This window comes from Stomoxys calcitrans, chromosome 3 (assembly GCF_963082655.1).
Source record: "Stomoxys calcitrans chromosome 3, idStoCalc2.1, whole genome shotgun sequence".
NCBI classification, from domain to species: domain Eukaryota; kingdom Metazoa; phylum Arthropoda; class Insecta; order Diptera; family Muscidae; genus Stomoxys; species Stomoxys calcitrans.
Window position 1 is genome coordinate 79,214,066 of NC_081554.1, and position 26,724 is coordinate 79,240,789.

At 41.5% G+C, this 26,724-nt stretch overlaps 1 protein-coding gene across 1 annotated transcript in view; it reads left to right on the forward strand.

The window, feature by feature from the left end:
• LOC106082742 (probable G-protein coupled receptor CG31760) overlaps positions 1–26,724 on the forward strand; it is a 172,821-nt gene that overhangs the window by 138,186 nt on the left and 7,911 nt on the right. The window contains exons 6-10 of the mRNA XM_059364632.1: positions 3,591–3,883; positions 3,997–4,150; positions 23,241–23,350; positions 23,420–23,564; positions 23,645–23,853. Of these exons, the coding sequence (XP_059220615.1) occupies positions 3,591–3,883; positions 3,997–4,150; positions 23,241–23,350; positions 23,420–23,564; positions 23,645–23,853 (911 nt within the window). The remainder of the gene's footprint in view (positions 1–3,590; positions 3,884–3,996; positions 4,151–23,240; positions 23,351–23,419; positions 23,565–23,644; positions 23,854–26,724) is intronic.

Sequence of the window (26,724 nt, forward strand, 5' to 3'; positions counted from 1 at the left end):
TAATTCAAATGACAAAAATGTGTGAAACGAATCTGAACTTCAGAATGCCCTCAATGTTTTCATACCCACGACTCCAAACCAGCTACCAAAATGTTTTCCCTTTAATACGTCGCATTTTTTTTAATGCCAGTCACATTAAACGATTGAAGAGCGGCCAGTGCCCGTCACAGCTGCCCACACCATCGCTTGAAATGGAAATGAAAAGTTTAAATGAAAGTTTCGCTTGGCTGTTCTTGAGTTAAAATCTCGTACGTCCGCTGGGTTAAAAAGGCCTGATCATTTTGGGATTTACGACTTGTTCACTTGGTATATCTTTTCTGTCAAATGTTCGTTGTGATGTTCGGAAATTCACTAAGTTCCTGCAATCGCAGCAACCCAACAAGAATTGTTGACTTATAACATGATATCGCTGCCGTCTAATGTTGCGAAGTGGAAAAAGGGTTCAAAGACCACTTTCTGTGAAAACATTTTTTGTTAATTCAAATGACAAAATGTGGACAGAATCTAAACTTCATAATCCGCTAAATTTTGCTCAATATGACCACCTTTTGCTTTTACTATTGCTCTGAGCCATTCATGAGTTGCAAGCTGCAGAGTATTTTGACCCATAAATATACAATGGCTTCCTTCAACGCGGTTTTAACATAACTGCTAGCGTATATTTTTGTCCTTACCTTGATTTCTACTATAGCTCAAATAGAAGAGTCCAACTGATTGGTATCTGACAAATAAGACTGCCAAAAAGACTGAAAAAAATTGAAAGCGGAACATAATTTTGTAGCCGTTCTTGTTTTATACCTATTTTATGTAACATACACTTATTATCCGATTTTGCTGAAATTCGGGACAGTGAGTTGTGTTAGACCCTTCGACATCCTTCGTCAATTTGGCTCAGATCGGGCCGGATTTGGATATAGCTGCCGTATAGACCGATCCTCCAATTTAGGGTCTTATGCCCATAAAAGCAACAATTACTATCTGATTTTGCTGAAATTTGGGACAGTGAATTGTCCAAATGCCATTCGATATCCTTCGTCAATTTGGCCCAGATCGGTTCAGATTTGGATATAGCTGCCATATAGACCGATCCTCCGATTTAGGGTATTAGGCCCATAAAAGCCATATTTATTATCCGATTTTGCTGAAATTTGGGACAGTGAGTTGTGTTAGGCCCTTCGACATCTTTCGCCATTTTGGCGCAGATCGGTTCAGATTTAAATATAGCTGCCATGTAGACCGTTTTCTCGATTTAAGGTTTGGGCCCATAAAAGGCGCATTTATTGACCGATGTCGGCAAAATTTGGGACAGTGAGTTAAGTTAAGACCCTTAACATACTTCTGCAATGTGGCACAGATCGGTCCAGACTTGGATATAGCTGCCATATAGACCGATCTCTCGGTTTTTGGATTTTGGGCCCATAAAATACGCATTTATCGCCCGATTTCGCTGAAATTTGAGACAATGAGTTTAGTTAGGTTCTTCGACGTCCTTCTTAAATTTGGCCTAGATCGGTCTAGATTTGAATATAGCTGTCATATAGACCGATCTCTCGATTTGAGGTTTTATGCCCATAATAGGCACATTTCCTGTCCAATTTCACCGAAATTTGGGACAGTGTTTTGTGCTAGGCTCTTCGACATTTTTTAGCAACTTGGCCCAGTTGCCAGTTGACAGTGTTTTGTGCTAGGCTCTTCGACATTTTTTAGCAACTAGGCCCAAATCGGTCCAGATTTGGATATAGCTGCCATGGAGACCGATATATCGATTTAAAGTTTTGGCCCCTTAAAAGGCGCATTTAAAATCCGATTTCACTGAAATCTGACACAGTGACTTATGTTAGGCTTTTCGACATCCGGGTCGTATATGATTCAGATCGGTTTATTTTTAAATGCAGCTACTGTATTTATTAATATTTGGTCTAAGTCGGAACATATTTCGATATAACTGCTATGCGACATAAGGTATGCAACTTGCACCGGATTTTGATGAAAGGTAGTTTACATATATACCCGAGGTGTTTGGTATCCAAAGTTAGGCCTGGCCGATCTTAACGCCTTTTTACATGTTGTAACTTGTAAGGCCTATCATGAACTTTATCTGTGCTGAGCATGGTCCATAGCCGTATGGGAGCTATTTGCCATATAAACCTAACTTGGATTTTAATTTCTTTAGCCTCAAGATGGCGCAATTCTCGTCCAATTTGGCTGAAATTTCGCACAAGGTGTTTTGTTTTAATTTTCAACAATTGTGCCGATCTTTAGATTCGGCATCTTGAGCCTCTAGAAGGCACAATTACCACCCAAATTGCCAAGTATAGTCCAAACAGGTTTGCCTGGTTTGACTTTTTGAGCCTCTAGGTGGTGCAATTATTTGGCTGAAATTTTAAACATGGTGGTTTTATATCCACCACCGAAGGATGTGGGTATATATTTATTTTGTCATTCCATTTCCAACACATCGAAATATCGATTTCCGACCCTATAAAGTGTATATATACTTGATCGCCGTAAAAATCTAGAACAAACTAGCCATGTCCGTCCATCTGTTTGTTTGAAATCACACCGCATTGCTTTAAAGTAGGGATATTGAGCTAAAACTTTTCACAGATTCCCCTTTTGTCCATAGGCAGGTTTAGTTCGAAAATAGGCTATATCGGACTATATCTTAATATAGCCCCCAACAATAGCGGGTTGTAATTTTCCAGCCATATATATCGCAATTACACTATTACGCTTGAAATCCGAATAAAACGAAGAATCTCGAATAACTTGACTCGATATCATATGGTCTCCGATTGATATTTCGATTGGTATCAAACTGGAGGCCACCGTAACGCAGGGGTAAGCATGTCCGCCTATGACGCTGAACGCCTGAGTTCAAATCCTGGCGACCATCAGAAAAAAATTTTCAGCGGTGGTTTTCCCCTCCTAATGCTGGCAACATTTATGAGGTACTATGCCATAGAAAACTTCTCTCCAAAGAGTTGTCGCACTGCGGCACGCCGTTCGGACTCGGCTATAAAAAGGAGGCCCTTTTTCTTTGTGCTCAAACTTGAATCGGACTGCACTCATTGATATTTGAGAAGTTTGCCCCTGTTCCTTAGTGTAATGTTCATGGGCAAAATTTGCATTTGCAACAAACAGCATGACTATATTAAACTACCCCTAGTCCTATTAAAGTGGCTACAACATTTTTTATAACAGATCTCTTATATGATTTTTTTACCACAAAGCTCATCGTATTGTTTTTCCTTCAAAACACCCCAGTGTGCCTTCTCTTTTAAACTATTTCAGCCAAGAGGCGCCACGTAATATTTAATGATGCTTAAAATGTCAATAGTTGTACTCAATGATGAGCATGGGGGTGTTAAACATTTTAAAATTGTTATTAACTTTACACTGTGTATTCCCTTTGTTTAGTTGTTTGTTTGGTTTCCTATGTAACTTTATTGTATTTCCTTTGCAACTCACGTTTCCGTTTACACTTCCTTATTTCTTTGGCCCGTGAAAACAAACGAATTGCCACACGCCATGTATTACGATGGAATGCCACTCTGACTCCAAATCTGGCTTTTACTCTAATGGCGCAGTGTGACTATCGTTTACCCACCTCGGAAGCACCGACAATAACAACAAGTAAAATTTTGGCAACAGCAAACACTTGGTCACGTGGTGCCTACCAATGTTTGTGCAAACGCGGCTTCTATTCCATTCGTCATCCAGATGGTTTTAATGGCACCATTATGGAAATTGCTTGGAAAGAACATCAGGATAATATTAGCAATTACTACTCTGAAGTGTTCATATGCCTGAAGTGTGCTCCAGGGTGTGAATCGTGCACAGGACCTGAACCGTGTTTGGCCGATTACAATTGGCCTTTTAGGTAAGTTCATTTTATTTTTGATTGAAGGCGAAAAGGTGGGAGAGGAAATATCCATCATTATTTTCACTTAAAAATTTCCTGCGTTGGCTTTGTTTTGCTTTCGTTTATTGCAGAATATCTCTACTCACCATCTCAGTGGCGTGTGCTGTGGGCTGTTGCATTTTGGCCGGATATTTATTCCATCATCGCAAGTTGAAAGTATTCAAAGTGGCCAGTCCAATATTTTTGCTAATAACCCTCATCGGATGTGCCATTATGTATTTGGAGGTAAGTTTACTACCAAAATAAGCACATTAAAAATGTGTTTGATTTATAAACCAATTATGCTAAATGGCGGTTGGCACATCATGCGGAGATTTATGTAAAAAAGAAAAAACAAATTTGCTTCACAAGGTACCATCAGAATCACAAAACGGCTTAACATTCATTCTAAATTTGGACCGAAATTACCTTAGGTATCTCTGTACGCGCAATTTATGTATGAGACATGTGATCTTTGGCGCATGTTTTAAAAATAGATCACTAAAGGTAGTAAAAGTGTCAACCGTTTTACATTTTGGGCCCTCTTACTTTGACTGTCATCGGTATTTTCCGATGTCCTTATGAAATTGTCGGGACTTTCTACATACTGTGTAGATGCAGGATGGTAAATATAAGGGCAGATTCGAAGTAACATTTTTTGGGGATCACAGTTTAGCTAACGAGTATCATGGCGATTGATGAGATTTGCTGCACCTGACCACAGTGTTTGGGAAAAACACGAAAATATCCCTTCTCAACCAAAGGATTCCAAGGAATCCTTCAAATCCTCACATAAACCAAGACTAAGACCTACAATCCCAATTTTGCAATTGCCGACTGAAAGACTGGCAGATAGAATGAGTAGTGAAACCGGAGACATCCACTATTTGTAATGAACTCAGGATGCCTCGAAGACTTCAAACAGTTATAGGAGTTGTGTCTACAAAATAAAAAAAAATGAACGTGCTAAATTGGGCCGGCCAAATCATGGGAATCCGCCATTTCTACAAAATCAGGAAAAAATATGGTCTAATACCTGCAAAATTTCAACCCAATCGGATAAAAACTTCGGCTTCTAGGGGGTCTAGATGTCAACCCGGGATATCGGTTTATATGGGACCTATATCAGGTTATAGACCGATGCAGACAATACTTGGCAGGATTGTTGGAATTCTTATCAGAACACTACGCAGAAAAAAGTCGCACAAACAATTTCAATAAAAAATTTAATTGAAAAACGAGAAAAGCGTTGTGCAAAATGTTGCCAAGATTGGTCAAAAAATGCGCTTGCAGTGGCTCTAGAAGTGAAAATTGGGTGATATACATATATGACAACTATATCTAAATCTGGGCCGATTGCTATGAAATGTCCAAAGTCATAAGAAAATCCTGCCTGCCAAGTTTCGGGAGAATCGGGGAAAAAATGAGCACTTTATTCCAATATTTCTCAAAATCGGACAAATATATATATGGAAGCTATACCTAAATCGGAACCGATTTTGACCAAACTTCTTAGATACTGTGGCAGTCATCCAGGAAAACGTTGTACAAAATGTTGGTAAGATGGGCCAATAAATAAGAAAATCCTTCCTGCAAAATTTCATGAATCGGTTAACAAATTACCATTTTATTGCTGTCTTACAGCAAATCAGACGAACATATATATGGCAGCTATATCCAAATCTGAACCGATTTTTATGAAATTCACCAGTAACATCGAAAGTCGTAAGGAAATCCTTGCTGTCGAATTTCGAGAGAATCGGTAAACAAATGACCATTTAATTGCTGTATTACTGCAAATCGGACGAACATATATATGGGAGCTTTATCCAAATCTCCACCGATTTCTGTGAAATTTACCGATAATATTGAGAGTTATAAGAAAAGCCTTCCTGCCAGATTTCGAGAGAATCGGTTGACAAATCACCATTTTATTGCCTTATTACTGCAAATCGGACGAACATATATATGGCAGCTATATCCAAATCTGAACCGATTTTTTCCAATTTCAATAGGCTTCGCCTGTAGGCCGAAAAACATGCCTATTTCAAATTTGAAGATGATCGGATGAAAATTGCGACCTGCAGTTTGTACACCAATTGACAGATGGACGGACAGACAGATAGACGGTCAGACAGACAGACGGACAGACAGACGGACATAGCTAAATCTATTCAGAAAGTGACTGAGTCGATCGGTATACTTATCAATGGGTCTATCTCTCTTCCTTTTGGATGTTACAAACTCATTCACTAAGTTATAATACCCTGTACCACAGTAGTGGTGTAGGGTATAAAAATAATATATGAAGGCCGATCAGGCCGATCAGGGTACACTTTTTATCCTCAAATTTGGATAGACACCGGAGAACCTGCGGATCATTAAAAATATGCTTTCCCAAGTGTAGCTTTGGAATATATTTTTGAATGTGGATAACCAATAACCCAGACCCGTAGCCCCGAATATATTGATCACCACCTTCAAAATGCTTGATTTTATGAGGCTCAAACAAAATCTTGCTTAGCTCAATTGCGGTTTTTGGGAGTAGAGTATGAATCTGATATCCACTTTCGGGGCAAAGGGTTTGGCTACTCCAATCCATCACCGAAACCAAGGGAATGAGCAGATCTAATATCCGAACTTTAACGGGCGGACCCTCCCCTTACGCTATTTTCAAAAACGTCAGATGTCGGAGATGGGTGGGGCGATTTAAGCAAATTTAGTTTATTTACAATAACTCAAAAACAGAAATTTGGTATTCTTATTTAAGGTGGGATATCTAGGGCGGCCGCCCCACCCCCGAACCCGACAAATGGAAATTTTAGCCAATAATGACATTATTGGGCTCAAATGAAAGATATTTGAGACAAGAGCACAAATCTGATATATGGTGGTCCACCTCACTACCAAAAACACCCCCATATCGGACATATTTACCGACCAAAGCAATATAAGGCTCAAATTAAAGATGTTAGCATGTTCGCCTATGACGCTGAACGCCTTGGTTCGAATCCTGGCGAGAACAACAGAAGAAATTTTCAGCTGTGGTTTCCCCTCCTAATGCTGGCAACATTTGTGAGGTACTATGCCATGTAAAACTTCCTTTCAACGAGCTGTCGCACTGCGGCACGCCGTTCGGATTCTGCTATAAAAAGGAGGCCCCTTATCATTGAACTTAAACTTGAATCGGACTGCACTCATTGATATGTGAGAAGTTTGCCCCTGTTCCTTAGTGGAATGTTCATGGGCAACACCAAACATAGTATAAATCTGGCGGCTCTTTCGCTACCATGGAACTTACAATGGTAGCATTTCTGCTTCAGTAGTGTAAAACCAACATCAATTAGGAGCTGGAAACTCTTGTCATCAATATTATCGCAAGAAAGTTTATTAATAACTTCCTTACTGCAAGGTGCATTACGGAGTACCCAAAGGTGAGTCTGCAAATGTCACCTTAAGGAGTCTCATCTACCTACGAATATAGCCATTAATAGTGCCCAACATCTGTGAACCTTCTCAGTAAGCTCCTGAATGTGACACTTCCAATTCAGTTTCCTGTCCAAGATCACACCTAATTATTTGCCCTTGTCAGATATTGAAATCGTCTTATTGAGGAAATGTGGTGCTTTAAATTGGCGCATCTTCGTCTTTCTCGTGAACACGCACATTTCAGTCTTCTCTGGGTTAGCATTGAGACCTCTGGGTCTAGCCCAGTCATATGCCATATGCAAGACCCTTTCGGCCCTTCTGCATAGCTCGTTCGGATCCTTACCCCTTAGAAGTATTATAACATCATCCTCAGTCAGCCTCCGTAATAGGTCTTTTATGGTGGTCAGAACAGAATTTGTGTGTCATACACTTTCATCCAAAAATAGCAACTATTGATGTTGCTTCAAATCCATTCAGTGTTTTTGATAGTTGCTTCATGATGCACTTTTTTTGTAATGCCGTTACATGATAAGCAACGAAATGAAAGTTGTCACATTACATATAGGGAATCATTCACCCCATTCGCTTTGTATCGTTGCCTTTTAAAAGAGTAGGAAAATATGTAGCAAAGACCAAATATCTCAATCATTCGAACCGTTCTCTGCTGCGGATGCCGAATCATTTACTTTAGCATTGCATTTGCAGAGCGGCATCACTCACTTTAATAAATCCATCAAACTAAGTATAACTCAACAGTGCCGAACTATTAATTCCCTGTTCAATATAAATTTCATCAATTTATGCAACTGGAGACTAACAGTTGTTTATTTTGTTCCACTTATTTGCAAAACATAAAAATGGCATTAAAGTAATCTGCAAATATACTCGGCTTATAAAAGGCGCCCAAGAGAATTGAGATATCTATTATTCATAACAAGCAATCACTTATGCGCATAGATTGAAGTGGAAGGGCGCTGACCTTTTATTCAATTAACTGAGACTTCCATTTGAAGCAAACAATTACCAAATGAAAGTGATTTGTTTTTCCCAACACTTCCACACATCGCCCAGCACGCAATTCGGGAATGGCAACAAATTACATCAACGTCCAGCTCAAACTTCTGATTCTAGGAATTCTCCTTAGCCATGGGTCACATAAATTGGCCGCCTACGGAACTAATCGTACAAATTACTTTCACTTTTGTGGCCGGCAGTGTTATGCGTCCACTACAAACTGAAAAAATAATGAACCCAACAAATTCTTTGCCATTTGGGTGCTGCTCTCTGATGGACATGTGATTAAGAATGGGGCACATGCCACAGTAAATGGAGTTGCTGCGGCCATCACATGTACGTGCGTGTGTTGTTTAATTCTACTCACGGACTAATTTATTCACAAGAGAAACGGGGGCTTCTTCCGTTCAGGATATTTAAAGGCAACCCCTCATTCTGATTATTTCATTGTGTTTCGCTGATGGCATTGTTGTGGCCAATACACGCATATTTTTCATTATTAATTTTGAGTCAACAAGTAAATTCCATTAGCAACAAAACTCCTCCTCTCCTATGCACTACTTTGTATGTGTAGTTGACAGACTTGTTGGTTGACACATGTAACAGAAAAGAGTAACAACAAGTGATACTTAATGTTAAATTTAATAAAAATCCCATGATAATGAGGCATACTTAAAAGTAGCTGGATTTTAATAATCCCCCTGGCATACATAAACTCTCCACCACACCACTGTGCATACTGGGTATTATAACTTTGTGCATATAACGTTGCAAACGCTAAGAAGGAGAAGAGCTTGACCCATTGATAAGTATACCGATCGGCTTAGAATCACTTCTTGATGCGATTCAGCAATATCCGTCTGTCCGTCCATGTATTCTTGTGATCAAGGTATAGATCGCATTTGTTATCCGATTGTCATGAAATTTTGCACAAGTCCCTTTTTTGGTCTAGTGCAAAAAGTTTATTGGAATATGTATTACATACGGCTCAAGGAATACAATAAGATTACCAGAGCAGCAAAACGTGCCGCCTGGAAGCTTTTCTGTGAACAGGTCGCTAGCGTTAATGACGACGCCAAAATAAAAAAAGTTTGTCTCAAATCCCATGTCCAAACTGAAACTTTAGAAAACGACATGGGAGTGAGAGCAGAGACAACGGAGGACATGTTGAGGCTTTAATGAAAACCCATTTTCCACAGGATACGACGGGACTCACGGAGACACTGGAATTTATGGTGAAGGAATCCTTGAGGTGTTTCAAACTATTTTATTCACCCGGACCTGATGGAATATTTCCGGCATTACTACAGAAAGAGGGAGAGTATCTGGCGCCTCAGAGTGCTGTTTGTACCCAAGCCCGGCAAGGCAAGTTATGCGACATCAAAGGCCTTAAGTCCGTTCCACTCAAAACTATGGAACGTACAGTGGACACCATGATAAAGAATAGGACATCCAGCAAACTGCTCAAATACAAACAGCATCCCTATGTCAAGGGAAGGTCGGTGGAGCCTGTACTGCACGAGGTTGTGCATAAAATAGAAGAATCCTTCGATGCCAAAACGTACACACTGGCGGTATGCATTGACATGAGGGGGCTTTTAACAATGTTCGTACCGACACACTGATCCAATTCTTAGACCTGTACCGGCTGTACCCGGTCCTTAGAGACTGGATAAACAATATGCTAAGGAACAGGTGGATAAATTGTGTATCCCATGGCATAAATATAAGGGAGAAAGTGGCACAGGGGGGCATTTTATCGCCACTCCTATGAGTGACCACCATAAATGACCTACTACGGATGCTGACTGATTTAAACCCATCTGCTACGCACACGATGTTATAATACTTCTAAGGGGTAAGGATCCGAACAAGCTATGCAGAAGGGCCGAAAGGGTCTTACATATGGCATATGACTGGGCTAGACCCAGAGGTCTCAATGTTAATCCAGAGAAGACTGAAATATGCCTGCTCACGAGGAAGACGAAGGTGGGCCAATATAACGCACCACCTTTCCTCAATAAGACGATTTCGATATCTGACAAGATCAAATACTTGATCTTGGACAGGAAACTAAATTGGAAGTGTCACATTCAGGAGCGTACTGAGAAGGCTCATAGATGTTGGGAACTATGTGGACGGGCCGTTAGCTCGAAATGGGGCCTGAATCCGAGGAAAGTCCACTGGCTCTACAGGAGCCTGATTAGACCAATACTTACTTACGCTTCAGTAGTTTGGTGGACTGCTATGGAGAAAAAGTGCAACATAAGGACCATACAACAGGTTCAGAGAACATGTTGTCTTGGCATAGGCGGAGCGATGAGGACCACGCCCACTAGGGCACTGGAGACAATTCTAGATATCCGATCCTATGCGGTGATGAGACTTAAGGCGATGGGAGAATGGTTTGAGGATGGGAGCAGCTCATACCATCGCGGTATAATCGAGGCGACGATAGGAAACCTGGAAGGAAGGGAAGAGGTTTCCGATCGGATACCTGAAATGAACCTTGAAGTCGAGTACGAGGCACTAAGGATTTGCCATCCTTAGAGAAGGCGTTAATCTCCTTCTTACACTGCAAGACTGTTCGTGACCTTACCGTCCTGGTTGTTATTGCCCTTATAGCAATATTACTGTCGGTAAAGATGTTTATACTCGACGTCCTACGCGTTAGCTCCACACCATCTCACGCATTCCGTGTTCTCCCGGATCTCCGCCTACAGGACCATTATATGGTCAGGCAGTCTAAAACCGATCTCATTTCTAGGGTCTTAATGTAGCCCCCAGGACCACTCTGACCTCTAGACTTGATCCATCCGTGTAACATGATCTTCCATATGGAAATACTAGGGTTTCTTCAATCCAAGACTGTGCCAATGGCAACAGTGCCTCGCACTCGACTCCAAGGTTCATCTCAGGTATCCGATCGGAAGCCTCTTCCCTATCATCCAGGTTTCCTATCGTCACCTCGATTATAACGCCATGGTTGCTCTAATCCTCCATCCATTCTCCCATCGCCTTAAGTTTCATAGCCGCAGTGGCTTCCTCACTTAATCTGTATGTCAATGGGTCGGATATCTAGAATAGTCTCCAATGCCCAAGTGGGCGTGGTTCTCATCGATCCGCCTATGCCAAGACAACATGTTCTCTAAACCTGTTTATGTTGCACTTTTTCTCCAAAGCAGTCCACCAAACTACTGAGGCGTAAGTAAGTATTTGTCTAATCACGCTCCTGTTCCGGAGCGCTCCGGGTTCAAATTCCTCCTCAGTTAGCATTTGTAATAGGTTATTTATGGTGGTCACCCATAGGAGTGGCGATAAAATGCCCCTCTGTGGCGTACCTTGTGGGACACACAAATTATCCACCTGTTCCTTAGCATATGGTTTATCCAGTCTCTAAGGACCGGGTCCACCTGGTACTGGTTTAAGGATTGGATCAGTCAAGGTCCGGTCAACTGGCTAATCAATTACAAACGGGTATGAGTTCCTGCAAAGTCTTGCATTCCTGTTGAACATCCTAACGACAGGAATAAGAAAACGGATATTCTCGGATCGTGTGCCCTGAAAGTAACGATAGAGCAGTACAACGCTACCCACATTCTGACGATGTTCAAGAGAAGCAATAGATTTGGAACCCGGTCAAGCAGTTCCAAGGAGTATAAGAGTAATACTCCATCTTCGACCTGATGTAGACAGTATCGATATTAAGAAGATCAAAAGAGATGAAATACATCTGGCACCTCTTAAAAACGCCCAAAGACTTGAATGCTTCTTTTGACTCTTCGAATACGCGTTTTGACCAACGGACATGGTACTGTATCTTCATGCCCAGAACATGAAGATCATCTGACTCCCTTCGATAAATACTGACGATTGTAGTGAGTCAGTGAATAGCTTATGAGACAAGAAACTGCACTGCGTCTTCTGTGCATTAAAATCTACTCTGTTCATTGTAACCCACTGGGAAATGGCGCCTCCCTTCCCTAGTCTTTTGAGGACTGGTCGAATGAATATGAATAACACAGATTACTGTCTTTTGCAAAAGAGTAGACTGGATTCAAAGTCTGACCCAATGGCCCGTCAATGAAAATAAGAAAAAGGGAAGGGGAAAGAACAGAACCTTGTGGCACACCTACAGTCAATGTTTACTCATCGGATGAGAACCCATCTACAACCACTCGTATAGTACGATCTCTAAGAAAGCTCGATATAAATAGAGCGAAATTATTATCGACTCCAAAAGCGACTAGCTTGGATAAAAGTGCACCATGCCAGACTTTATCAAATGCCTTGGACATATCCAATATGGTGTATAGAGCGAATCCAACGATCCTATTAAAATTCCATTAGGTCTCCCATAGAGCGATTTCTGCGGAAGCCATTCTGTATATCACTAAGAGGGTCATTGGACTCTAGGTATCTCACAACATGGTGCTTAACCATACTCTCCATAAACTATGAGAGCGCCGAGCATTTCGTAATTGGTCGGTAATTGGCAGGGTTGTTCGCTTCACCCTTTTTGGGGATGGTCTGAAAGTTCGCAACCTTCCAACGCGCAGGGAAAATGTCCGTCCGTCCGTCTGTCGCAATCACGATAGCGTGCGAACGCATAAAGCCAGCCACTTGAAATTTTGCACAAACACTTTATATTAATGTAGATCGTTGGGGATTTAGATATAGCCCTCATATAAACCGATCTACCGTGCAGTTGTTTGAAGTTTTAACAGAAATAACATGCAAAATTTCAGTCAAATCGGACAAAATATACGGCTATCAGGGGCTTAAGAAGTCAAATCGGGAGATCGGTTTATATGGGAGCTATATCAGCTTATAGACCGATTCGGACCATATTTGACACGTATGAAGCCGTTGTACAAAATTTCAGCCAAATCTGATAAAAATGGCATCCCCTTAAGAACTCAACATCCAAGATCGGTTTATATGACAGCAATATCAGGTTATGAACCGATTTGAACCATACTTAGCACAGTTATTGGAAATCATAACAAAATACCTCATGCAAAATTGCTGCCATATCGGATGATAATTGCGCCCTCTAGTGGCTCAAGAAGTCAAGATCCAAGTTCGGTTTATATGGCAGCTGTATCAAATCATGGACCGATATGGCCCATTTACAATCCAAATCGACCTAAACTGTTAAGAAATATATGTGCACAATTTCAAACGGCTAACTTTACTCACTTGAAAGTTAGCATGTTTTCGACAGACAGACGGACGGACGGACGGACGGACTTGGATAGCCCGAAATAAAATGTCATGACGATCAAGAATTCATATACTTTATGGGGTCTTAGACGAATATTTCGAGGTGTTACCATCGGAATGACGAAACTAGTATAACCCCATCCTATGGTGTAGGGTATAAAAACGGGTTTTGGCATTGGAAACAAAAACATTTGATTGAATAATACCATTTGAGTAGAATACCAGCCCTAAATCGTGATTTTCTTTGAGTCGTGATATCTCGTGATGCAATCAAGCTCATACAAGATCACCTGATTAGATTTGGATCTCATTCACGACTCACTTGACTCACGCTTGGAACGTGTTCACCTTTACTTTCGACAAACATGGCTAGATCGACTTAAAATGTAATGGCGATCAAGAATATACTTTATGGGATTCGGACTAAGACGATGTGTTACAAACGGAATGACGAAGTTAGCATAACTCCATCCTATGGTAGAGGGTATAAAAGTACAATGACAGACAGACGGACATGACATCACCAGTAATGTCGAGAGTCATGAGAAAATCCTACCTGCCAAATTTCGATAGAATCGGTTAACAAATTACCACATCATTGCAATATTGGTCCAAATCCGACGAATATATATATGGGAGCTACATCCAAAACTGAACCGATTTTTTCCAATTTCAATAGGCTTCGTTCTACATAAAAAAAATTTTATGTGTATGATGTAATGTAAAGACGATCAGATGAAAATTACGACCTGTACATTGTCAGCAAATTACCATTATCAATGGATCTATCTTTCTTCCTTGTGGGTGTTACAAACAAATGCATAGTACGCTGTACTACAGTGGTGGTGTAGGGTATAATTACTCATAACAACCAAGAGACCATCTTTGCTTATGCAAGCACTTTCGACATTCTTACGACAAACCATGGGATTTAGAATAATTTATGATCTTTTGCCAATTTCAAAACCAGTCAAATAATTGGGTCGTCTTTATCAAATGGTTTTAAAAAGTCAAGTTCTTTGGATAAGGGTCGCAAAATCTTTTAATAAAAAAAAATCGTTTCATGATACAAATGAAACCTGTTGTTTCAATTTTTAAAGGACAACTCCCGCTCCACTTAACCAAAGTCTATTGGTAAATAAGGGAATAAACCCCAAAATAAAATGACAGTCAACCTACGACAGACTAAGGTGAAGCCACCCATAAAAGACTTTAGAGAAATGCCACAATACGAATTTAGGTGCCATGAATTTTTAAATAACTCCTGTTAAGGTATTTCTTAAATTTATTTAGTGGCAGCCTTTAACACAACAAATCTCTTTATGTTGTTGGTTTTTACTTCATTTTCTCGTTCCTCCTTCGTTTGCACCTTTGAAAAGCCTTCACGTTTATGATATTCATTTATCAAAGACAGGATAAGCACGGCTGGAACGAAATGAATTCACATACACATACTCATACATCCAAAAGAATTCTTAACATATGTTCCTGTTTGAGTGTGTGTGTGTGTGTGTTTAGCGTGAGAATATTTGTGTCTGTGCGAATGTGTTACACCATTACCTTCGACATAAGACCACACTACGCCGGGTGAATACACATCCATGTTTAACATGAATAACCAATCCAGAGGGAGATTTTACCTCATGTTTCCTGGCTTTTCCTGTGTTTCCCCATTACGCTTCAAGCATTCATACATCATGTTTTTTAAAAATGTATGTACATGTGTTCATTATACATGAGAGTGCAATACATAATGTTTGCTTTTTACACATACTTATACACTGCTACATGGATCTTCCTTAGCCTACAAGTAGATGTTAATTTTTGAGGTTTTCTCTAACAGGTGAATGGAGCAGAATATGAATGGGATATTAGCTCAATTCCTTGGTGTGATAAGTCGCACTTGATTATATACCGAAAGGGACAATCATAGCTTAAAAGAAAACCAAAGCGTTAAAAATTATTATAAAAATTTAAATGACTTCAAAAAATGGAAAATATTCATAACATATTTGTTGGAGCATGAAATTTGTATACATTCGAGGGTCAACTAGTAATCCCTTTGTTAAACAGAAGGAAGGCGAATTGGGATAAGCTAAGCTACACATTCTACTAGTGAACAGAAAAATGTGTTGGAAACTGAAAAGAGGCAAACAACGACCACCATGGTGGCTAACAGAACTGGTTGGTATGGGGAAGAATTGCAGAAAACATGTCTGGTAAAGCTATAAGCCTGAGTTTAGAAAATATAACGGGAAGCTGAAAAGGGCTCAGCAGGAATCCTGGTTGGAATTCAGCTACTCCGTGGAAGATACATCCAAGGCCTCTGGGCTAAGGAAAATCGTATCCTCCACACTTATTACGTTAGGGTACATTTAGGAGTCAGACAAGCTATGGTCTATAGTCTACTAAAAAGTTATGCAAAATAAATTTATTTGAAGGGCATAATTTTATTTTGCATACCAAACTTCTGTCAAACCAGCAAGAAATAAAGCTTCTAGGAACCGAACAAGGATGGTCGAGAAACCGGTTCACGTGGGAGCTATATCAGGTTATAGATTGAATTGGATCTTATTTGGCACAATGGTTAAAAGTCATAGCAGAACACTACATGCAAATTTTATGCCAGATCCGACAAAAATTGGGCTCAAGATGTTGTATCGGGAGATCGGTTTATTTGGGAGCTGTATCAGGTTATAGACCGATTCGGACTGCACTGGGAACAGTTGTTGGAAATCGTAACAAAACACTACATGCAAAATTTCAGCCAAATTGGACAAAAACAGCGGGCTGCAAGGGCTTAAGAATTCTAATCGGAAGATTGGTTTATATGGGAGCTATATCTAAATCTGAACTGATATGGCCCATTTGTAATCTCCAATGACCTACATCCACACTAAGTATTTGTGCAAAATTTCAAGCAGATAGTTTTACGCGTTAGACCGCTTTCGTGATTTCAACAGACGGACGGACGGGCGGACGAACATGGCTAGATCGACTCAGAACGATCAGAAATGTATATATACTTTATGGGGTCTTAGACGAATATTTCGAGGTGTTACAAACGAAATGACTAGAATAATATACCCCCATCATATAGTGGTGGCTGTAAAAAGAAGTTTTTCTTCCTATCAGTCAGTAATCTGTTAAGTTAAAACAAGTAAGAGTTAAGTTCAGCCGGGGCGAATCTTATCTACCCTCCACCATGGATCGCATTTATCGAGTCCTTTGCGCGTTATCTCTTTTTAGACAAACAAAAAATAATGAATAAGAACTGTTATGCTATTGGAGCTATATCAAGTTGTAGTCCGAAGTCATTTTGTAATATTTCAGGTCATTCGGATAAGAATTGCACCTTTTAGGGGTTCATGAAGCAAAATCGGTAGATCGGTTTATATGGGAGCTGTATCAAGCTATAGATCGATTCAGACCATATATCACATGTATATTGAAGGTCATGGGAGAAAACTTAAACCAAATTGGATAACTGCACCCTCAGAGGCCCAAGAAGTCAAGATCCTAGATCGATTTTTGTGGCAGCTATAACAGGTTTGCGCCAAACTTAGCACAGTTGTTGGAAGTCATAACAAAACACCTCATGCAAAATTTCAAATCAGATGAGAATTGCGCCCTCTAGCGGCTCAAAAATCAAGATCCAAGATCGATTTATATGGCAGCTAAACCAGGTTATTAACCGATTTTAGTCGTACTTAGTACAGTGGTTGGAAGTGACACCAAAACACAACGTGCAAAATGACAGCCAAATCGGATAGGAATTACGCCCTCTAAAAGCTGAAGAAGTCAAGACCCAGGATCGATTTATATGGCAGCTATATCAGCTTATAAACCAATATGAACCATACTTAGCACAGCTGTTGGAAGTAATACCAAAACACCACGTGCAAAATTCCAGTCAAATCGGACGAGAATTGCGCCCTCTAGAGGCTCAAGAAGTCAAGACCCAAGATCGGTTTATATGGCAGCAATATCAATACATGGACCGATTTGGCATATTTACAATCCCAACTGACCTACACTAATAAAAGTTCTTTGTGCAAAATTTAAAGCGGCTAGCTTTACTCCTTCGAAAGTTATCGGGCTTTCGACAGACAGACGGACGGACATGGCTAGATTGACTTAAAATGTCATGGCGATCAAAAATATATACTTTATGGGGTCTTAGACGAATATTTCGAGGTGTTACAAACAGAATGACGAAATTAGTATACCCCCAGCCTATGATGGAGGGTATAAAAATCTAGAGAGTTTTGTTTTTGTGGTTTGCTGTTTCAGAGATACATATATTGGGGAAAATTCACAAAACAGCCCTTCATGACCTAGTTGGAAACTTAGAAGGCTCTTTCGCTGTCAAGCCATACAAAGTGTGGTTTTTTATGAGTTGTGATTCCGAGGTGGCAACACTGGTTGGTAATTGTTTTCAAACGTCATATGTAAAAATATTGGGTTGCCCAAAAAGTAATTGCGGATTTTTCATATAGTCGGCGTTGACAAATTTTTTCACAGCTTGTGACTCTGTAATTGCATTCTTTCTTCTGTCTGTTATCAGCTGTTACTTTTAGCTTGCTTTAGAAAAAATGTGTAAAAAAAGTATATTTGATTAAAGTTCATTCTAAGTTTTATTAAAAATGCATTTACTTTCTTTTAAAAAATTACTTTTTGGGCAACCCAATAAAAAGTGCTCAATATACTGTGCCATTTCATCACGAAGAAACCCACAAATGAGCAACGACTGCAAATCCTTGAAATTTATGATCAAAATTCGTGCTTTGTGACAAATGTGAGATCCACTGTTGTATCGAAAAATTGTGTTCAGTGATGAGGCTATATTCATGCAAAACTGTCGCATCTGGGATAAAGAACATCCAAATGCCGATATAACTATTGAATTTATGAAATAAAAGTTGCCGTTGAGTGCAGCAAACGTGTTTTTATTTCGCTTCTCAAAGACAAAAAAATCCGTATCTCGGAATAGGTACTACCTATTGCTGAAACATTTTAAAGCCTTTTTGGAGTAGGCTAGATATGGTCTCCAAAGACCCAACATCTGCGGTGGTGGTCAGACCGTAGCGTGTTGTCCTCCTCTCCTATAGGTGTGGGTGCCTTGGCACCTGTAGTTGAGAGTAATGCTTCAAGAAGAATGCTTTAATGAAGAAGAGACGGATAAACAAGAATGATGCACAGCTCGTCCCCAGCCTTTAAGTGAAGGTGGTGGTTTCGACTAGGATTCATACAGCGACGAGCTCAATGAAACAGTCATCGCAGCCGAATCGAGAGATGAGGGCATCGGGATAACGGCAAAAGTGAGCGATGGCTTTGCTAAGCTCACAAGCGAACCGGGAAAGCGATCCGAGGCATGACGAAGGAGATAGCGGAGTATGTAGCGGCAGCGAAATCGGGCGAAAGTCCACAATACTGGAAGGAATAGAACTGGCATTCCAAGCACTTCTACGGAAGCTGGAAAAAGAATCAGATCTCCCGGAGACCATAACACTGCTGAAATACTGAAGAAGAAAAAGAGCTTCCCGTTTTCAAGTACCAAGACAGCCATCCCGCAATGGAGACTCCAGACTGTGTCCTGCGGAGGTACACAAAGTCGGAACAGGAAGGAAGGAAGCGCACACGGCGCCTAAGTGTTCATGGAGGACTGTGACTTCCAAAAGGATGCCGCAGCCATCACGAAAGGGGAAGATGGTCGCTGAGAATGGTAAGAAGCCGCCCTCTTACGCCAGAGTGGCAAGAAAGCACAACAGAGACGAGCTGACTTATGCAGTCTTCAATATCGGCATTGCATCTGGTAGGATTCCACCAGATCATCGGTCCCAAGTGAAGGATCTTGTTAACGATCGGATTTTCGAACATTTGTGGAACTCTGCAGAGGGTCCACTCATACAAATAATGGGCTGCGAATATAGGAGGGACATCTTAAATCTGCGTTTTGCGCCAGCGGAATGTATTGATACCATCAAACAGCTCGTCAGAGGTATCCACGCTGCCTGGGAGGGCATAAAGCTCGACCTGGTGAGAAAGATGGACATCTCTCAGCTCACAAAGACGACGGTCTTCATCAAGGGACGGGGCAGTATATTTGCGACGGAACGCATTTTGGGATTCTTGGGCAAACAAATCCAAGGTTTGGTCCCAGAGAAGTGGGTGGTCTTCCACAGGGAGGAAAAAGAGAAAGGAACTCTCCTTGTAGTTGGCATTGATCAAGTCTCCGTGACGATTTTGGCTAAAACTAAAGGCATGGCGCACTACGGGAACAAATCTGTCTTCTTCAAGATTGGGAAGACTAGGTTAGGCAGAAACCCTCATATTGAGACATTAGGCCGTGCAGTGGCAGGTGACTCAATACCGCTCAATGAACAGGGAACTAACGACGAGACAATTACGGTATCTCGCAATATTGGAATGACTAGTATAAGCAAAGATCCTTATACTAAAATATCAGGCAGTGCAGTGGCGAGAGACCCAACACAGCCTAACAAACAGGGACCCGACGACGGACCCATCACCGACATCAAGATTCGGAATACTGCGATAGATAAAGATCCTAAAATTGAAACATTAGGCAGCGCAGCGGCAGGAGTCTCAATGCAACCCAACGAACAGGGAGCCGATGATGGTACCATCACCTATTCCCAAGAAGCCCATTTACTTAAGATTAGAAAGGCTAAGGTAGGCAAAGATCCTAGTATTGAAACATCAGGCAGTACAGGGAACAGAAACCCAATAAAGCTTAACGAACAGGGACCAAACAATGGAACCATTACCGACTTTATAAAAAGTCGGAAGACTAGACTAGGCAAAGAACCCAAAACGATGACATCAGGCAGTGCAGTGACAGAAAAGTCAATGCAGTCCAAATAGCAGGCAGCAGACGATGAGATCATCACCTACTCCCAAGATTCCCATTTACTGGAGGACCAATGATTGAGGTAATCTATATAAACCTCCACCGGAGCGAGACTGCTACACACGCTCTGATGGGCAAGATTCATATTGCCTTAATTCAGGAGCCATGGACGACCTGGAACAAAGTTTCTGGACTGAATCATATCAACTATCAATTATTCTATGCTAACACTGGTACTCGGCCGAGGGCCTGTTATAAAAATTTGAATTAAATATATTCCCCAAGGTTGGCAACGTAGGTTGCAACAGTGGTGAGACAGGGAGACGGTGGAGCATACCTGGCATCACTTTATCTGTCTTTCGACACCGCCACCCACATCGGAGCTGCAACGGCTGGTGAGGAAAGCAAGACAAGAAACAAGGTTGTAATAGGGTGCGATGCAAACTCTCACCATACTTCGAAGGTTAGTACCAACACTAATAAGCGGAGCCAAGCCCTGGCATAGTTCTTGAATACTAACGACCTAATAACACTTAATATTGGTAACACCGCTATCTTTGTTAATAGGATTAGGGAGGAGGTATTAGATGTGACGATATGTTCCGAAAATCTGATCGATGAGATTCAGTATTAGAGTATTGGATCCATGCAACACTCTTTCTCTGACCATCGCTACATGCGGTTTAGAATAGCACGGCCAGCGCCGAATCCGATAAGCTTCCGGAATAGGTTGAAAACCAACTGGACAAAAACTCATATCCAAACTGAAACTTTAGTAGACTACATGGGATAGAGAGCAGAGACAACGGAGGACATGTTGAGGCTTTTGATGAAAACCGATTTTCCACAGGATACGACGGGACTCACGGAGACACCGGAATCTTGGAATAATGACGCTGATCACCCGGACCAGATAGGAATAGTTCCGGCGTTACTACAGAAAGGCGCAGACTATCTGGCGCCTCATCTGGCAACTATTTTCACAGCTTGCGTAGGACTTGCATATACTACGAAAGCTTGGCAGATGGCAATTATGCCCAAGCCCTGTGTTTATATCCAAGCCCTGCAAGGCAAGTTATGCGACACCAAAGGCCTACAGACCTATAACCCTTACGTCCTTTTTACCTAAAACCATGGAACGTATTTTGGACACCATTATTAAGAGTAGGACATCCTGCGAACTGCTCAAATACAAACATCATGCCTATGTCAAGGGAAGGTCAGTAGAGACTGAACTCTACGAGGTTGTGCATAAAATAGAAGAATCCTTCTATGCCAAAAACTACACACTGGTGGTATGCATTGACATCGAGGGACTTTTAGCAATGTGCGGACCGACACACTGATCCAATCCTTAGACCAGTACTGAGTGGACCCGGTCCTTAGAGACTGGATAAATCAAATGCTAAGGAACAGGTGGATAAATTGTATGTCCCATGGCATAAATATAAGGGAGAAAGTGGCATAAGGCACACCACAGGGTAGCATTTTATCGCCACTCCTTTGGATGACCACCATACATGACCTACTATGGATGCTGACTGAAGAGGGATTTCAGACCGTCTGCTACGCAGACGATGTTTTAATACTTTTTAGAAGTAAGGATCCGAACCAGCTATGCAGAGGGGCTGAAAGCATCTTGCATATGGCATATGACTGGGCTAGACTCAGGGATCTCAATGTTAACCCGAGGTAGCCACTGCGGCTATGAGACTTAAGGCGTTGAGAGAATGGATTGAGGATTGGAGCAGCTCATACCATCGCGGTTTAATCGAGGCGACGATAGGAAACCTGGAAGGAAGGAAGAGGTATCCGATCTAATACCTGAGACAGCGGCACAGTCTTGGACTGACGGAACCCTAGTATTGCCGTCTGTAAGATCATGTTACGCGGCCGGATCAAAGCTAGGGAACAAAATGGGCCTGGGGGTTGACATTGAGAACCCAGGGACTGAGATCTGTTTTAGACTCCCTGACCATAATACGGTCCTGCAGTCGGAGATCCGGGCGATCACAGAATGCGTGGGGTGGTGTGGTACTAACGCGAGTACGTCGAGTGCGAACATCGTCCGCATCGTTTGGGTGCCGGGCCATAACGGAATAAGGGGGAATGAAAGGGCAGACTATTTGGCAGTAGAGGCCAGAAGATTGCCGTCAATAAACTTGGTCAACCCGAAGCCTTTTGGGCCGACGCAGTCCGATTTAAGGTCGTAGGCGACAAAAGCGCATGTAACACTGTGTAACAGTGAAAAAGTCTTTAGAACGGCGAAAATCCTGATCGTGAGAGGACGAGGCTTTTACTGAAAGGTAGTAAGATGGATGTTACTATAGCTTTTGGTGTCATAAGGCGACACATAGGACTACGAGATCATTATGCAAAATCGGTGCGGCAAGTGATAGCACGTGTAGGGAATCTGGGGAAGATGATGAGTTGTTGGAGCATTTCCTATGTAATTGCCCAGCTTTCGCGGCTAACAGACACCGGTACTTAGGTGGGAACACAATACCAGACATAAACCAACTTAGGGGAGTGTAGCACGGAATTCCTAATTTAGATTTTCTTTTCAAGGTTACTTTTTTAGTATTTAGAGCGCACAACAAGCCGATTACTGGCTTAGGTGTAGGTCCATAGTGGCATGGGGCGGATTAATATTCGCACCCTCTTTTCAACATAACCTAACCTAACCTATGAGCTATAACACCCATTGAAAATATGATTTAAAAACTGTACTCTTTAAACCATACTTTCTAGTAAAGTGTAATGTTGTGTTTTTTTTTTGTTTTCTTTCCACAGATGGTGGCAATTTTTCCATACTTGGATACAACATGGTGTGTGACAACAAAATGGACACGGCACATGGGTTTCTGCATAACATACACATCGTTGCTAATGAAAACATGGAGGTAATTTTTTAAAAAATATTACTAACTCATAACCTCCACTGCTATTGTGATTGCCTTGTTCCTTTTCAGAGTGTCGCTTACGTATCGCGTAAAATCGGCACACAAAGTCAAACTAACCGATCAACAATTGCTACAATGGATGGTGCCCATACTATTGGTAATGCTTATCTATTTGGGTACTTGGACTATATCTGATACTCCCTATGCCCTCTATGTGAGTAATTTCTTTGTGGACTAATGAATTTTTTAAGAAAAATATTGAACTAATTTCTCACTGCATTCTTTATTTTCCAGATTAACGATCAATACGGTTTGAAATTCAAGCAATGCTCATATAATTGGTGGGACCATAGCTTGGCTATAGGTGAAGTGCTCTTCTTGGCTTGGGGCATACGTGTCTGCTACAATGTCCGCAATGCAGAGTCATTGTACAACGAGGCTCGTCTTATTTCATATGCCATTTACAATATCGCCATTGTTAATACAGCAATGGTGGCACTACAGTAAGTATCCTTTTGGGCATTTAATGTGTGTGTGTGTGTGCAAGGGAAATATAAAGGTGGCCTCTATTAAGCCTTGCTGAAATTGGGTTAGAAACATCATTAGCGTTATGACCACAAAAGAAGGTAATGATAATGGATTTATGAATAATACTTCGTTGCAAGAAACTGCTACACAAAGCGGACTACAACAAAAATTAGTTGGATTCCCTCAACCCTGTCAAACTAACTTCAACAGCTGGCGACTTTTGTTAGGCGGGGGAAGTTAGTAGAAGATGCACTAACCCCACTGTGATAGTATTTCATTGTATTATACTATTATTGCGGGCTTCTGAGGAGATGAAAGTAAAATCTCATTGGGCCAATTTACTCTTACATTTATTCATGATTTTATTACTGTGTGAATAGCAGTAGGTGGACCAAGAGTAAACAAAAGTGGAAACTCGACTACTTTGGAGTCACCTACAAACACATTATTAGTTGACACAGTTTTGTGGATGAATACAATTACATTTGTTTACAAACAAATGCATCTTGGCTTTAACTTGTATGCAGACTTCACATCACACTTCATTACAGACGTTTAAAGGATCTAATTTTGGTGGCCGTTCGTATGAGAGAGGGCATATACTTTTAAATTTTTTCAAAGTATGTATATTATGAGTGTCTATCTCTCTGTTATTTGAACACGATAAAATTTGACACGGATACGTTTTTTGTTAGCCCACATGTTAATGATATCAAGTAATGATAAAAGTACTAGATATCATTACCAATCCTGTCTCCATCTTAGCACCTCTAGTGAAGACCGAGGTCTCATCGTCCAGAATCTGCCGCGCAATCCTCTCAGTCCGGGAAGTAAATCCTAAAGATCCTATCTCGAATCAGTTGTTGCTCTTGTAGTAGTGTATTGTGTTCTATCTTTCGTCTGCTTGATGCTGTTGAATATACAGGTCCAGGAACTCTGCGACTCAGATGGGGTGCGATCAGAGGAATCTGGATTTGAGTCGAGTGGATCTGGCTGGGCGTCGTGTGGTCCCATGCCACAATCAGGACTCGCATCCTGCACGTTGGCATCCTGTAGGGGTTAAGGAGGCTGCATCAGCCGGATCGCAATTAAGCCAGTACAATTCTGGTTTGCGGGGGGAGGTCAAATTCTTCAGGTGCAATGGAAAGCGGTCGTTCTTAAAGGACCACATTCACCCGGTAGCTATTCACCGCATCTGCTACCAGGTCTTCATGAGTCTTGACAAGACCCGCTTTAAATGCAGCTTGATCTTGTAACACTGAATCTTACGCTCCAGATCATGAAAATCCATCTAGAGGCTTCTGGGCGGTGGATATCTTTCCACTAGATGATGATTTGGATGTTCTCTGCGATAACAGAGCAGAAGGTATTACTTAGACAGCACGTAGTTATGTCTCCGCACGGGTAGGATCTTTGTCTTTTGATGGAGGTGGTCCACATGAGAACGGAGGAGAAGTTTTCATGTGGACTCCGCCCATCGGAGTTTGATGGGCGGCATTCTGACAGATCTGAATATTATTATTATTATACCACGGACCGATCAATAGCTTTGTACGTGGTCAACAAGGTTTCTTTGTCAGCACCCAAGTGCTGCCAGCAACTAACTTAAGGTCATTTTTTCTACTTTTGACTTTATCGCCAATTGACGTGGCATATGGGTAGAATGTGTAAGAGCTGTCAAATGTGACACGAGCAGTCTTGGAGTGTAAGAAGGGATTAATGCCTTCTCTGACAATGGCACGATCCGTAACATTTGGGTGCCGGGCCATAGCGAAGTAAAGGGGAATGAAAAAACAGACGTTATGGCAATGAAGGCCAGAGGACTGCCGTCAACAAACTTGGTTAACCCGAAGCCTTGGGGTCTACGCAGTCCGAGTTAAGAATGTGGGTTACGAACGCACATGAAACTCTGTGGACCAGAGAAATGGTCGACAGGACGACGAAAATCCTATGGGGAGATCCGGATTGTGAAAAGTCGAGGGTATTACTAAAAGGAAGCAAGCAGGAGGTCAGTAAAGCTTTCAATATCATAACCGGTGCGGCAAGATTATGAGACGTTGGAGCATTTCCTATGTCATTGCCCGGCATACCGGCACTTAGGTGGGGACACAATTCCAGCCCCGAACCAACATAGGGGCGCGACATAGAAAACAATTAGGGATTTTTTAAGTAGCACGGAATTGCTAACTTAGATTTTTTTTCGAGGTTCCTTTTTTAGTATTTAGACCGCACAACAAGCCGATTACTGGCTTAGATGTTTGTCCATATCCCCACCCTCTTTTCAACCTAACTTAAGCCCATCTCCTGATTGTACTTCTTGAGACATCTCTTTGAGGAGAAGTTTTCACAAAGATGTCCCATAGAATTGTGGAGCACATTCCAGGGGAACTGGAATACGTGGGTATGCCTCTCGCGACATATAATCTACAGGATCAGGTCTGAAGGGCAATGAAATACATATTGTCAGAATGGAGGTTTGTGAGCATTCCAATATTATTTGTCCTAATCTTGACTTGAAGAGGTCTACCTTGTGTCCGTCAGGTCACTGTCTGATCGGAATACATCCTGACTACTTCTGCATGCTGCGGAAGCTGTGAGGCCGTCGAGCAAGAAGAGACTATAGAACATCTGCTGTGTTTGTGTCCCGCACTGGCCGGCAGAACGTGTCTGATTTAGCGGATAAGTACATTCGCAGTTGTTTTGCTATTTAAAGCGATCTGGAAGGTTCACCGACAGTATCTAGATGGTATCTTCCTTCTTCTGTTCCTGTGCTATAACAATGGGCGAAAACGTCTAATGAGTTTGACGCCAGACTGCCCCTTAAACCTAAATTCCTAGTCCTTCAA